Here is a 14344-nt window from a genome sequence, read left to right as displayed (position 1 = left end):
CAGGTTTCCTTTGCGAAAGTTTTGCTATGGTGTGCTAGTAAACACCCTGATAGAGAAACGCAGGGCTGAGGAGGGTGAAATCCCTGGCTCCTCTCTGGGCTCTGGAAACATCGGTCAGCCTGTTGAATGTGATTGATGTGTGAGTAACAAAATCACCATACACTCTTTGCGTCCCAAATGACACCCTATTCCCTAAATCGGCCCTCATCAAAAGTAGTGCACTATGAAGGGAATAGGGTGCCATTCGGGACTAAGTCTCCATGTGGTGTAGGAGTGACGGGGCAAAACCAAGGCCGTACAAATACGTACTTATAGGGCCCACCTCTGCATGAGGAGAATGACAGTCTAACTATTTAAATCTGTCTTATTATGTTATAAGTGAAAACATGTGCGGCGTGCATTTCAATAAACACAACTAGGTTAGCGTATGATGATGGCAAGGTTTTTAATGCTGATCTAGTTCCGTACACATGCCATAACATCAACAGTGTAATAACATTAATTACAAAATGTATATCTGCCTAATATGTTTTTGGATTGTTTTTACATTTACATAGGGAAACATTCATTTATTTACAAATGTTAATTTGAATGGTTTTATGCCTATACATGGACTACATCACAAGCATCCTCCAGGATTGGTTAAAGTCTTGAGTTTGGCATTTCCCACAATCCAACATTCTTTACCACCTCCTGTAATCACCCTGCAATGTCAGGGTTTTGATATGTTACTATAATAACCGTAAATAACGTCATCATTTGACTGACATTTGAATTGATTATAATAAAAAGGTGAAATAAAAATATAAAGAGCATCACGATTTATATTAAATTACCTTAAAACCTAATGGGCAAAAAGGTACATACTCTTGTTACCTTTTGAATATTCTCTCTAAAATACATTGTTACTAAAAATAAAAAATATCATACAGCAGAGTTACTTCATCACATGCGCTCCATCACAATCAAATTGGACTTTTCTCTGAACTTCAGTCATGAACATGTTTCTCATAGATGTGGATCGCAGGAATTTTGTCCTTGTTAGTAACAGTTACCCAATTTCACAAAACGCTAACTATGTCAAACCAGTTTCAATATAGCTTAATAACACCCACACACCTTAAACGTTTATAACCAAGACCATGTGTTCAAGATTGTCTCACCCATACGAGTAGCTGACTTCATATGAAGAAAATGCAAACTGATTGGAGTTGCAGAGAAGACGTAGCAACTGTCTTTTGACGAAGGAATCAATCACGAGAAGTTGATCTAAACCGTTAAACCACAGACCTGTAATGTTCAGGCAGGCATCCCCAATGGCACCCTATTCCATACAAAGTAGTGCACTATGTAGGGAATAGGGTGCCATTTGGGACGCACCCCCTGTTGACTGGGTATATTTACCGTATGAGACAAAGCCTTTTCATGGGTTCCACACACACACTCCCCCCCCACACACACATACATACACACACACAATGTATTTTTCTTCCCCTGAGGCTGATTTGTGCTCGACTATCACATTATAAATTAAGGCTGATTACTGAAACAGAATAAAAGGTGTCTTTCATTTCATAGAGCAAAAAAGAGAATCATAATAATCAATAAACACAGCATAAGGGCCTTATCAGTGCATAATAATAATATTAATAATAAACAGTAATAATCTTTTTCTGAGGATGAATACATAAATAGTGGATATAAAACACCATTCAACTTAAAACACTATATTATTTTCCTATTACTTTCAAATGGTTGCAGGTCAGCTTGGATGCTGAGACAGTACATAGATGTAAGAAGAAAATAACTCCCACTGTCCCTTTTTTGATAGAATAACAAAATACCTTGTCATGTACAACGACGGAAACACTGCATTAAGGTATCCTTCATAAAGGGTGCCTTAAAGTAAAGGAACATCAGTATTAGGCAATTTTTTTTTCTCCTTAGGGACAAATGATATTCTCAGCACAATATGATAAACAGAATAAAATAAGTAAAAAAACTACAAGAAGGAGATGACAACATATCAATTAGCTCGTGGCAGCATGCGTACAATGTAGCAATATGTTCTTCAGTTAATGTCTTTGTACAGGCATATATCGCTCCGTTGAAAATGATAGGCAGGGCCTGTTTAGGAGAGTACTAACAGTATGTTGCTTCTGCTACGTTAGTCACAGGCTTGCGTCCCAAATGGTACCCTATTCCCTACATAGTGCATTACTTTTGACCAGAGCCCTATGAGCCCTGGTCAACAGTAGTGAATTTTATAGGCAACGGGGTGCCGCTTGGGACACATACTGTACATAGTGAAAAGAAAGGCCCGTTTGGACCTTGAAGAATAGGAAGCACTTCAGAAACACTTTAACACACATATCCTCCCATACACACATACACCTGCAAACGCACACACACACACACACACACACACACACACACACACACACACACACACACACACACACACACACACACACACACACACACACACACACACACACACACTAAATCAGCACTTTTTTTTTCTGGCAGACACTGATTTCGCAGCACTGACCTCTCTCTGAGAGCTTGTCATGAGCCCACCTACCTCCATACCTGACTGCCAGGCAGGATTGGCGCTGTCGGCCCCCAGAATCCTACCACATCTGGGGGTAGACAGATTGACGTGACCCTGTGACCTATAACCCATAAAGGTCAGACATAGAGTGCAGCAGAATCAAGCCACTGTTCCTCCAACTGGACAGACTGCATTTGGAGAAACAGGAAGAATAGTGTAATTGTCCGACACATACTGGCTTTCTTGTTTTGAGTTTTTTTGGGGGGTTACTCTACAAAGACCTGTATTGATTATTGGTAAATACTATCAATCACTACGCTACTCCTTTTACCCAAATCCCATTTTATAAAAGGTTTGGATTTTACAATTGAAAGTCATTTTTGCACATTGATATTATTGTCTACATTGAACACCTTCCGACTGTGTTGATTCAGCTACTGCACAAAGTTTCTCGGCTTTGCGGTTTTAAATACAATAACAAAACAATGAGTGATAAAAGTAGGTGGCGCCAATAGAACATCTAGGTGTTCATAGGTGTTGGATTAAAATCATTGCATCAAAACCAATCATTGTTTCTTTGACAAAAATGTTTTTTTTTTTTTTGTGTGTGATTTCAATGCCAAGAGATATAGATCTGCTGTTGCCTGGATTTCAATAATAAGAGGCGAATCCTAAGTTATACTTAGATTTGTACTCAGTCTCCCATTGACATCAATGCATGACTAAGTCAAGTCACATCGAATTGACTCCTAAATCAATTTAAAACTGACAGTTGCAATGGTCGCTGCTACATAGATGTCTTGATGCCTTGTACTGTGTCTCCAGAAGGCCTTAGATATGTCTCAGGTGTTCTCTCCTAACTACTCAAACAGGTTTAGGTCAATTACCTCTCTCGAGAACAGGTGTGTGTGTGGGTGCGTGTGCATGTGTGTGTTAGAAATGCTGTGACAGTAGCATTCAACAGGGGAGTAGAGACTGGGTTTCTCTATTGTCTGCTGTCATTGTGTTGTGAGTCACAATAACAGCCTCCCCCAGGGTCACCAGAGGAGAGAGGCTGGCCTGAATTCCAAATGGCACCCTGTTTTCTATGTGGTGCACTACTTTTGACCAGGTAACGCACAAAAGTAGTGGACTATTTAAGGAATAGGGTGTCATGTGGGACACAAGCAACTGTCTCAGGCTGTCTGACACCCAACAGGATTAGCTAGTGTGCCTTGACAGCGCTCGGTCTATACCCACTAGTACACTACCCCTCCCTCCCTAACCTCCCTTCTGTTCCAATGAATCAGAAATATTATACATTATGCATCATTACTGTGGTACTGGTATACCTGTTTGGGTGACAACAGGCCTTTTGGTTGGTGGAACATCGGTAAGAAGAGTTGCCATCACAAGAAGAAACATCTTTGGGAGTAAGGAGTGGGGGGAGCTACATGAAAATCTGAAAGTTCAAGGAGAGGTTCAAATGGAGAGAAGAGGAAAAGTTAATAAATATACAATATTCTCACTCCACCGGCTGCTGTGACCGTTTTTGTGGAAGTCGATAAATGTGATTATATTACAAGCACCCTACCCTCGCCATTCAGTGCAGATGAGTGTCTTGACAGTGTCACTCGGTGTGTGTGTGTGTGTTTGTGTGTGCGCCTTTGTAGGTGTGTTGGTTTGTGTGTGTGTCTCTGGCTGTGTGTGTGTGTGTATCTATGTCTGTGTGTGTATCTCATAATCTGGTCTGGGCCTCTGGGATGTAGATCTCGATACTGTCTGCTGCTCTCTCGGTGAGCGAGCTCTGTCGGACCGAGAGGGCCCGCTTGGCGGCCAGCAGGCGTTTGCGAGCCTCCAGCCGCTGTCTCTCGGAGCTCTCCAGAGAACGGTCCCTGGCCAAGGGAGGGTGGCCCTTGTGGGGCTTCTTTGGCACTGGAGGGGCAAACCTTCTCTCCTGGATGGACGGGGGAGGACAAACAACTACAGTTACAGGCCATCCTCTGTGCCTCTGGCAGTAGGGGCACAATGTCAGCCATTTTGTGAGGGGTTAGAGAGCGCATGACATCAGCATTTTGTTGGAGTTTGCATGGTGTGAGAGCATGCAACAGGGTTCACGTGAGTGAGGTTATGGTTGATGGCTGTGGCGGCCATTTTGTGAGAGTGCACGGCTGTAGGTAGGCGGCCATGTGCGTAGGGTAAGAACGGCCAGCGAGGTCAGCTAGGCCCCAAGGTGCATGGCAGGTAGACTGACTTCTCAAAACCCAGCTCACTGTCAACAACAAAACAATGACAAAACAAACAAAAATACAACAGATAGGCAGTCACGTCAGGCAGGCTATCGCACAACATCACAACAGTAAAATGACATGCATTACAACACCCTCATGCTACATTGAACCAAAATCTACAGTAACTGTGGACATTAAAAAGCTTGTAACATATTTGAATAACAGTGAAAGTAGAAGCATGCAGGGCTATTGCATTACTTCCAGGCTTTAAAGGGATAGTTCACCCAATTTACAAAATTACATATAGTGCATCAAAAGTATATAGACCCCCTTCCCTTTTTCCAAATTCTGTTACATTACAGCCTTATTCTAAAATGGATTAAATGAAAAAAATCCTCATAGATCTACACACAATATCCCATAATGATAAACAGGTTTTTAGAAATGTTTTCTAATTTATTACAAATAAAAACAGAAATAACTTATTTACATAAGTATTCAGACCCATGTTTGGTAAATTCTGATTCGACATGATTTGGAAAGGCACACACTTGTCTACAGCAGTGTTTCTTAAAGTATGGGTCGCGACCCAAAGTGGCTCGCAGACCTGTTAATGATGGGTCGCGACGTAAATGTATAATTATTTCATTAATTACTGGAATTGATTTGGCCAAGTGCAACTGCCCTCTCGGTTCAGTGTGCTCTCTGCTTAGCAGCGGTCTCTGCTCAGTTTGGCAGCTGCGCAAGTGGGAGAGGTAGAGGGAGATGCCCATGTGCTTCGCGGTTTACCGGATCTTTTTTCTGCAGTTTTCTTGAAGATCATTCCGCGACCCACACGTTGCAGCGCTCTGGTTCAAGCCACTGACTTGTTATTCCCACTCGCCATCACTCAACGCTGTCATGAAATTGACTCTTGCTAGCCACAAGTTCTGACTGAGCTCAATCATCCTGAAACACATATACAGTGATGACTTTGTGTCTCTTTCATACAAACTTTGAGAAATAACGAGGAGCGCCCACAATGTGTTTTGTGTGGGGAAGTGCTTAGTAATGAGTCTCTCAAAACGAACAAATTAATAGAATGACAGGTCCTGACCAAACATCCAGGTACAACATGATGGTAAACCCAGGAAGTTCTTTCAGAACAGGGCAGAATGCTTCAGGAAACAATGCTTCGAAAGTGGAAAAGTAAGTCAACTAACAAGGCATTGTTGCCATTTTATAACAAGTGATAAGCGGAAATAAGGGAGTACTATCTCTCATAGTAGTAGATGTGAGTTTATCTTTCAAACAATCCCCTGGCCTTGTAACGTTACACAGCTAATAGCTAACGTTAGCCAAAGCAAGCTAACTAGCTACTGATAGCGCAACCCTAAGAAACAGTACAGATGAAGATGAAAAATTCAGGCTTACTGTACATTTTACTGTAGAAATGATTGTTGAGTGTGTGTTCTGTTATACATCTGTGTGATGTGATCAATCTGTTTATTCCAGTTCAGAATTAAATTATTTATTGTTTTTTTAACTGCAACAGTTCCAACCTAGACATAAGATGTACAGTAGGCCTGAATGTTTTTATCTGTGCTGTTACTTAGGTTTACGCGATCAAAAAGCCTGTGTGTGTGTGTGTGTGTGTGTGTGTGTGTGTGTGTGTTCTGTTATACATCTGTGTGATGTGATCAATCTGTTTATTCCAGTTCAGAATTAAATTATTTATTGTTTTTTAACTGCAATAGTTCCAACCTAGACAGGTATGTAAGAGTGTTTTTAATGGGGAAAAATAAACATGACAAGATCTATGGGTATTTCATTGTTATTTGTTTTTGTCTGTATTGCAATTTTTTTTGGCATAAGGGCAATGAAATGTACCGATAATTACATATAGTTGTATATTTTCCTACGCTTGAGTGCCAGGAAAACACAGAATTTCTCATTTGGGTCCCATGCTGAAAATGTTTAAGAACCCCTGGTCTACAGTACCAGTCAAAAGTTTGGACACACCTATTCATTCAAGGGTTTTTCTTTATTTTAACTATTATCTACATTATAGAATAATAGTGAAGACATCAAAACTATGAAATAACCAAAAAAGTGTTCAACAAATCAAAATATATTTTATATTTAAGATTCTTCAAAGTAGCCACCCTTTGCCTTGATGACAGCTTTGCACACTCTTGGAATTCTCTCAACCAGCTTCATGAGGTAGTCACCTGAAATAGATTTCAATTAACAGGTGTGCCTTATTAAAAGTTAATTTATGTAAGTTATTTTCTTCTTAAAGTATTTGAGACAATCAGTTGTGTTGTGACAAGGTAGGGGTGGTATACAGAAGATAGCCCTATTTGGTAAAATACCAAGTCCATACTTTTGCAAGAACAGCTCAAATTAGCAAAGAGAAACGACAGTCCATCATTACTTTAGAACATGAAGATCAGTCAATTTGGAAAATTTCAAGAACTTTAAAAGTTTCATCAAGTGCAGTCACAAAAACCATCAAGCACTATGATGAAACTGGCTCTTATGAGGACCGCGACAGGAAAGGAAGACCCAGAGTTACCTCCGCTGCAGAGGATAAGTTCATTAGAGTTACCAGCCTTAGAAATTTCAGCACAAATAAATGCTTCACAGAGTTCAAGTAACAGACACATCTCAACATACACTGTTCAGAGGAGACTGTGTGAATCAGGCCTTCATGGTCGAATTGCTGCAAAGAAACCACCACTAAAGGACACCAATAAGAAGAACAGACTTGTTTAGGCCAATAAACACGAGCAATGGACATTAGACCGGTGGAAATCTGTCCTTTGGTCTGATGAGTCCAAATTCGAGATTTTTGGTTCCAACCACCATGTCTTGGTGAGATGCAAAGTAGGTGAACGGATGACCTCCGCATGTGTGGTTCCCACCATGAAGCATGGAGGAGGAGGTGTTATGGTGTGGGGGTGCTTTGCTGGTGACACTGTCTGTGATTTATTTAGAATTCATGGCACACTTAACCATCATGGCTACCAAAGCATTCTGCAGCGATACGCTATCCCATCTGGTTAGCGCGTAGTGGGACTATCATTTGTTTTTCAACAGGACAATGACCCAACACACCTCCAGGCTGTGTATGGGCTATTTGACCAAGAATGAGAGTGATGGAGTGCTGCATCAGATGACCTGGCCTCCACAATCAACCTGACCTCAACCCAATTGAGATGGTTTGGGATGAGTTGGACAGCAGAGTGAAAGAAAAGCAGCCAACAAGTGCTCAGCATATGTGGGAACTCCTTCAAGACTGTTGGAAAAGCATTCCAGGTGAAGCTGGTTGAGAGAATGCCAATAGTGTGCAAAGCTGTCATCAAGGCAAGGGGTGGCTACTTTGAAGAATCTAAAATCGAAAATATATTTTGATTTGTTTAACACTTTTTTGGTTACTACATGATTCCATATGTGTTATTTCATAGTTTTGATGTCTTCACTATTATTCTAAAATGTAGAAAATAGTACAAATAAATAAAAACCCTTGAATAAGGAAGTGTGTCCAAACTTTTGACTGGTACTGTATATAAGGTCCCACAGTTGACAGTGCATGTCAGAGCAAAAACCAAGCCATGAGGTCCAAGGAATTGTATTTAGACCTCCAAGACAGGAGTGTCGATGCACAGATCTGGGGACGGTACCAAGAAAATTCTGCACCATTGAAGGTCCCCAAGAACACAGTGGCCTCCATCATTCTTAGATGGAAGAAGTGAGCAACCGGGGGAGAAGAGCCTTGATTCGGGAGGTGACCAAGAATCCGATGGTCACTCTGACAGAACTCCAGAGTTCCTCTGTGGAGATGGGAGAACCTTCCAGAAGGACAACCATCTCGGCAGCGCTCCACCAATCAGGCCTTTATGGTAGAGTGGCCAGACGGAAGCCACTCCTCATTAAAAAGCAAATGAGAGCCTGCTTGGAGTTTGCCTAAAGGCACCTAAAAGACACTCAGACCATGAGAAACAAGATTCTCTGGTCTGATGAAACCAAGATTGAACTCTTTGGCCTGAATGCCAAGCGTCACATCTGGAGGAAACCTAGCACCATCCCTACGGTGAAGCATGGTTGTGGCTGTATCATGCTGTGGGGATGTTTTTCGATTTGATTTGATGTTTTTCAGCGGCAGGGACTGGGAGACTAGTCAGAATCGAGGGAAAGATGAACGGAGCAAAGTACAGATGACAACCTGCTCCAGAGCGCTCAAGAAGGTTCACCTTCCAACAGGTCAACGACCATAAGCACACTGCCAAGACAACGCAGGAGTGGCTTCGGGACAAGTCTCTGAATGTCCTTGAGTGGTCCAGCCAGAGCCCAGACTTGAACCCGATCGAATATCTCTGGAGAGACCTGAAAATAGCTGTGCAGCGACGCTCCCCATCCAACCGGACAGAGCTTGAGAGGAATCAGAGAAACTCATCAAATACAGCTGTGCTAAGCTTGTAGCATCATACCCAAGAAGACTTGAGGCTGTAATCGCTGCCAAAGGTGTTTCAACAAAATTCTGAGTATAGGGTCTGAATACTTGTAAATGTCATATTTCAGTAAAAAAATAAAAAAACATTTTTTTCTTTGTCATTATGGGGTATTCTGTGTAGATTGATGAGGAAAAAATGATTTAATCCATTTTAGAATAAGGCTGTAATGTAACAAAATGTGGAAAAAGTCAAGGGGTCTGAATACTTTACAAATGCACTGGTGGACAGAAATGCAAAAAAGTTAGCATTTGGAGACAGTGGCCAGATAAACAAAACCAACGCATGGATTACTGTCACATGTTGCTTATAGATTGCTTACAGTATAACCAAGATGCCATTTAGTAATTTGGGTAAATTATCCCTTTAAGGTGGATCTGGTCTATAGGGTCCACTACATTGAGTGATACCTTTATCTCTGGGGGGTCCAGGGGTTTCCAGTTGTTGGCTTTGAGTTGGTGGAGCTCATCAAATTTCAGGCTGATGTTCTCGACGGAGAGCTGCAGCATGTCCCAGAAGCCTGCTAGGTCCTGGGAACTGGGCCTCGGGTGGGAATTGGGGTTCTGATACACACAGAGAGTTTCAGTATAGAGTTTAGAGTTTGGACACTGAGGTTCTTGCCTTTACATGGCACTACACAATTCTATGGCAGCCATGTTGGCTCCTCATATTCGTGCCGTTCTTGAATTGTGGTGGCATATGCGTCCCTCGCCTTTGTAACCATGAAAAACACTGAAATTAATTACAGTTACACAACATGTTTTGCTATATATTGAACTGTTTATCAATGATCAAACATAATGCAAGTAAGTAATTTATACTGCAAAACTTTATGTTTATGCATTGTTTAAAGTACTTAGGGTAAGCATATTGGCTTGTCCCAAGAGTGATGTGTAGAGTATAGTGACATGTTTTGGGGATGTAGAATATAAATGGAGGGAACTAACATTGTGAGGAAAATGATTAATCATATCACTATAGTAAATTACAAATGTGATTTTCCCGTGTTGCGTTTATATTTCCACACTATGAGGTTGGAATAATACTATGAAATTATGAAAATGATGATAACGCCATTTTAGTGCCTGTTTTGGTGGGATGGCGTTTTGGCAGTAAATAGACCAATAAAAAAAGAGGTCCAAAAATCTCTGCCAATTACAGCTACCCAGCTAGCACTTTTGGTTCCTTGGAAGTTTTTTGTTTTACAATGGTTGTGGGAACAAAGCCATACTGTAAGTTTCCTGACTGGTGAAACTGAAAATGTTTTTTAAACATTTTGTCTGTTCTGTGAACACATGTTTTTAGGTTGCAGGGAGGTTCTGAGAACGTTTAACTCTGCTTCCTTGAAGGTTATCCTGGGAGGTTTTTATTAACGCTCTTAGAACTGAAATTATAGGTTATTTGGAGGTTTTAGAATAACCTCCTTAAAACCTTCACTGAATGTTTCAATAAGACTTTTAATAACACAGATACCTTATTTTGGGTTAACTTTTTTGAACTCCAAGCACAGATAGGACACATGGAAATTCATTTCCTTAATTAATTAATCATGTGAACACACACATTTTTTTGTGACATCAGTGAGATTTATACTTATGATCTTTGGTTCTCTATCCGTTGAATTAGTCTACTGCAGCACCAGGATGGGAAAGCGAAAGGAGGATACCTAGTCAGTTGTTCAACTGAATGCATTCAACTGAAATGTGTCTTCCGCATTTAACCCAACCCCTCTGAATCAGAGAGGTGCGGGGGGCTGCCTTAATCGAGCTAGCATTCCATGTTTTTTTTACGCATGCAAAGCTATTTATTTTAGTCTATTCAAATAGACCGCATTTCAAAGGAAACTCATTAAGATCAGGTGTGGCCAATTAGTGGGCACGGCCGACACACCTGAACACCACTGGCGTACCACACACCCCCGCAAAAAAATACCTTTAAATGATTGATGACCTTAGATATGAGCATTTGTGGCATCCATTTCAGAAAATCAACATTTTTACATTTACTTACAATATATCATTGGTGTAACCTTCATTGGTGTTACCTTTCCTACTTATGGCACAATGTTATCATAATGATACAAATTATTTAAAGTAATTAAGCTACCATATTAGTTGACTTAGAATGGGAAGAAGCACCCAGATCCATATAAATAAATACAAATCGAGAATTGTCTTCCAAAATGCTATGCCCAAATGCCATTGCGATTCAAGAACAACCCATTTACCAGAAGCACTTCACAGAATTTTCCGATTTTTAAACAATGCTATGTAACTGAATGTATAGAATAAAAACAAGATTTCCAAATACTTATGAATGAATTAATGGTACGCTCAAAGGCTCTGACATGGCATCCATTCTAAAAGTTGTCTGAACTCTCTAAACATATGGCTTTGCACAGGACTGTGTTGGGACTTGGAACCATTCCCATTTTCCTATCAGTATGTCATCGGCATACTAGTCTGGGACTATTTCACCTTGTCCCTCCACACTTCAAAGTTATTATGCTTTGAGTGGTGAGTGGTGATAGACTAGCCTACTATTCAGCTAGAAATTTGCATGCATAGCAGTGTTTGGTCTGACACAGTGTCAATTATAAGCTTGTATAGATCATCACATTATGTGACAGTTGGCTCTGATGGGCCTGCTGACACAGTAGACTAACTCTGCAGTGTGTGTGTGTGTGTGTGTGTGTGTGTGTGTGTGTGTGTGTGTGTGTGTGTGTGTGTGTGTGTGTGTGTGTGTGTGTGTGTGTTACATACCTGATTCTCCTTACACAGCTCCCGAAACTGCTGGAACTTCTGAGACATAAGCAGCTGGGCACTCCCTATTGCACTGCGGATCTTCCCCAGTACTGCGGAAACACACACACACAGACTTTGCCTTTGATGAGTGCAAGGCTTTAAATATGTGGAGAGAGGGAACTGGGAACCTAAACTGTGAATTCTGATGAGAAGGGGAATGTTTATTCTGCACACCAAATAAACATACCTCCTAACGTGACATTGAGTTGGGGGATGTAGAAAACCAGCCTCCTGTCTCAATACACAACCTCGAATTAGGGGTCAAATACACAGCAGAATCACTATTCAAGGGCTGCCCAGCAGACAGTCGCCCTCACGTACTGTAACCATGTGTTCTCTCCATCGGAAATAATGCATTAGCAGTAAAGGAAGAAATCAGTTATGTCACTAGGGACAAATCTAAGGAGTAGTATTCAAGCCGAATAAAGTCTACCCCATTGGGCTGTGTGTCCCAAATGACACCCTAATCCCTATTTAGAGCATTACTTCTGACCAGAGCCCAGTGGGGCCTATATTGGAAATAGGATGCCATTTTGGATGCAGACAGTGTCAGTGTAGCACTGTTAGTGTGGAGCTATGGAGCTGGCAGCAGGCTTGAGGAGCTTATTAAGTGAGTTTGAGCATGAACACCCCCATTGAGCATTGCTGTGAGAGGTCATTATACTGTTTATCTACAGGACAGATGTGTGGCCGGGCCCATCCAGCAGCTAGCTCCCTATTGATGACTATGTCTGCAGAGGAGATAGCAGGCAACAAGCAGGCATTGTGGCTCGCTGCTATGAATGCCATGGCGGTGTCTCAAATGGCACAATATTTCCTATGTAGTGCACTCCTTTTGACCAGAGCCCTATCAAGCCCTATCTGGAGAACAGGGTGCCATTTTGGGACTCAGACAATTTCCCTCAGTCTATTTGACAGAGGGAAGGAGGGAAAAACAGAGATACAAAGAGAAGGAAAACAACTTACATGACCTTCAAATCAACATCACCCAAAAATACAAAGAGAGAAGTGACTCTACTGACTCACTCCCCCTATGCACCGCTTTTGCACCAGTTCGCACATATTCAGCTCAATGTTCATGGGTGGATGTTGTTTATGTACATGCACATGTGTTGTCCCACTCACTCTCCTCCGGCAGCTCGTTCTCCATCTCGTCCTGCTCCATCTGCCGGCACCAGCCCTCCATGCGCTCCATCTCGGCCTGAAGAAGCTTAAGGAACCACCTCCCGTCCCTGGAACACATCAACCCCCGTCCCCCCACCACCTCCATGGGGTCCTCCACCTGGTCCATCCAGGGGTCTGGCGGGGGCAGGATGGATGGGTCCAAACCCACCTCGCCGTACTCCTCCACGGTCAGGGCGTGGTAGTGGTTGCCCGAGCCCTGGATGGAGACGGTGGAGGTGGCGGCGTCCCGGGAGTACTGGCGGGGCATGGTGGCCGAGTGGCGTATCACCATCTCTGGGGCGTCGACGGGACAGTAGTCAGGGTCGTCTAGGTCGGCTTGGACCGCCGTGGTCACACTGTTGGACCTGGTCATCCTGCGGTAACTGGAAAGAGAACCACAGATTAGAGATCAGAGTTAGTGGATGTGGGGTTAATAGAAGACATGCAGGCTTAGTATATCAACACAGATCCCAGATCAGATCGGACAGGTGTGGGGTGTTTGGGAGGGGTGTCATGGGGGCGTTTGGTCACCTGGCTGATTCAGAGGCGATGGAGCGTGGCCTCATCAGTCACCGTGCCCTGCTGTAGGGCTAAGTCTTAGAGATAACATACACCCACCCTCAGGGCCCTGCTGTACAGCTTGGGGTGCAGCTTTTGATTTAGCTCGAGAGGCTTTGTGCCCCTGTAAGACTCCTCTTGCCAAGTCTCTCAGAGCAAAGTGCCAACACACCGCCACAAAGTCACACACTTGCACACAGATAACATCTTTTCAAAATACACAGATGGGCACGGGCACGCACACACACACACACACACACACACACACACACACACACACACACACACACACACACACACACACACACACACACACACACACACACACACACACACACACACACACACACACACACACACACACAGTGTTAAAGAGAGAAGTGCCAACTAAATGTACAATTAGTGGACAGCCAGCAACCAGAGACACCAGCAGACTACAACAGGATACAAGATAAACAGATAAATGACAGAAAATCATTCACACGCTCTCTCTCTCTCTCACACGCCATTTTTTACTACAGTTTACTATAGAATACTACAATACTTACTATAGAATTCTGT

At 42.4% G+C, this 14344-nt stretch overlaps 1 protein-coding gene across 1 annotated transcript in view; it reads right to left on the bottom strand.

Annotated features, from left to right (window-relative positions):
* Positions 1–420: 420 nt before the first annotated feature.
* Positions 421–14344, bottom strand: part of dlgap1b (discs, large (Drosophila) homolog-associated protein 1b) — a 317018-nt gene continuing 303094 nt past the window's right edge. The window contains exons 10-13 of the mRNA XM_082970661.1: positions 13187–13608; positions 12020–12111; positions 9668–9820; positions 421–4490 (exon numbers count right to left, since the gene is read on the bottom strand). Of these exons, the coding sequence (XP_082826787.1) occupies positions 4272–4490; positions 9668–9820; positions 12020–12111; positions 13187–13608 (886 nt within the window). The 3' untranslated portion in view covers positions 421–4271. The remainder of the gene's footprint in view (positions 4491–9667; positions 9821–12019; positions 12112–13186; positions 13609–14344) is intronic.

Source organism: Salmo salar, chromosome 29 (genome assembly GCF_965601325.2).
Source record: "Salmo salar chromosome 29, fSalSal1, whole genome shotgun sequence".
NCBI classification, from domain to species: Eukaryota; Metazoa; Chordata; class Actinopteri; order Salmoniformes; family Salmonidae; genus Salmo; species Salmo salar.
Note: the sequence above shows the minus strand (reverse complement) of the source record. Positions and strands in the feature narration are given on the sequence as shown.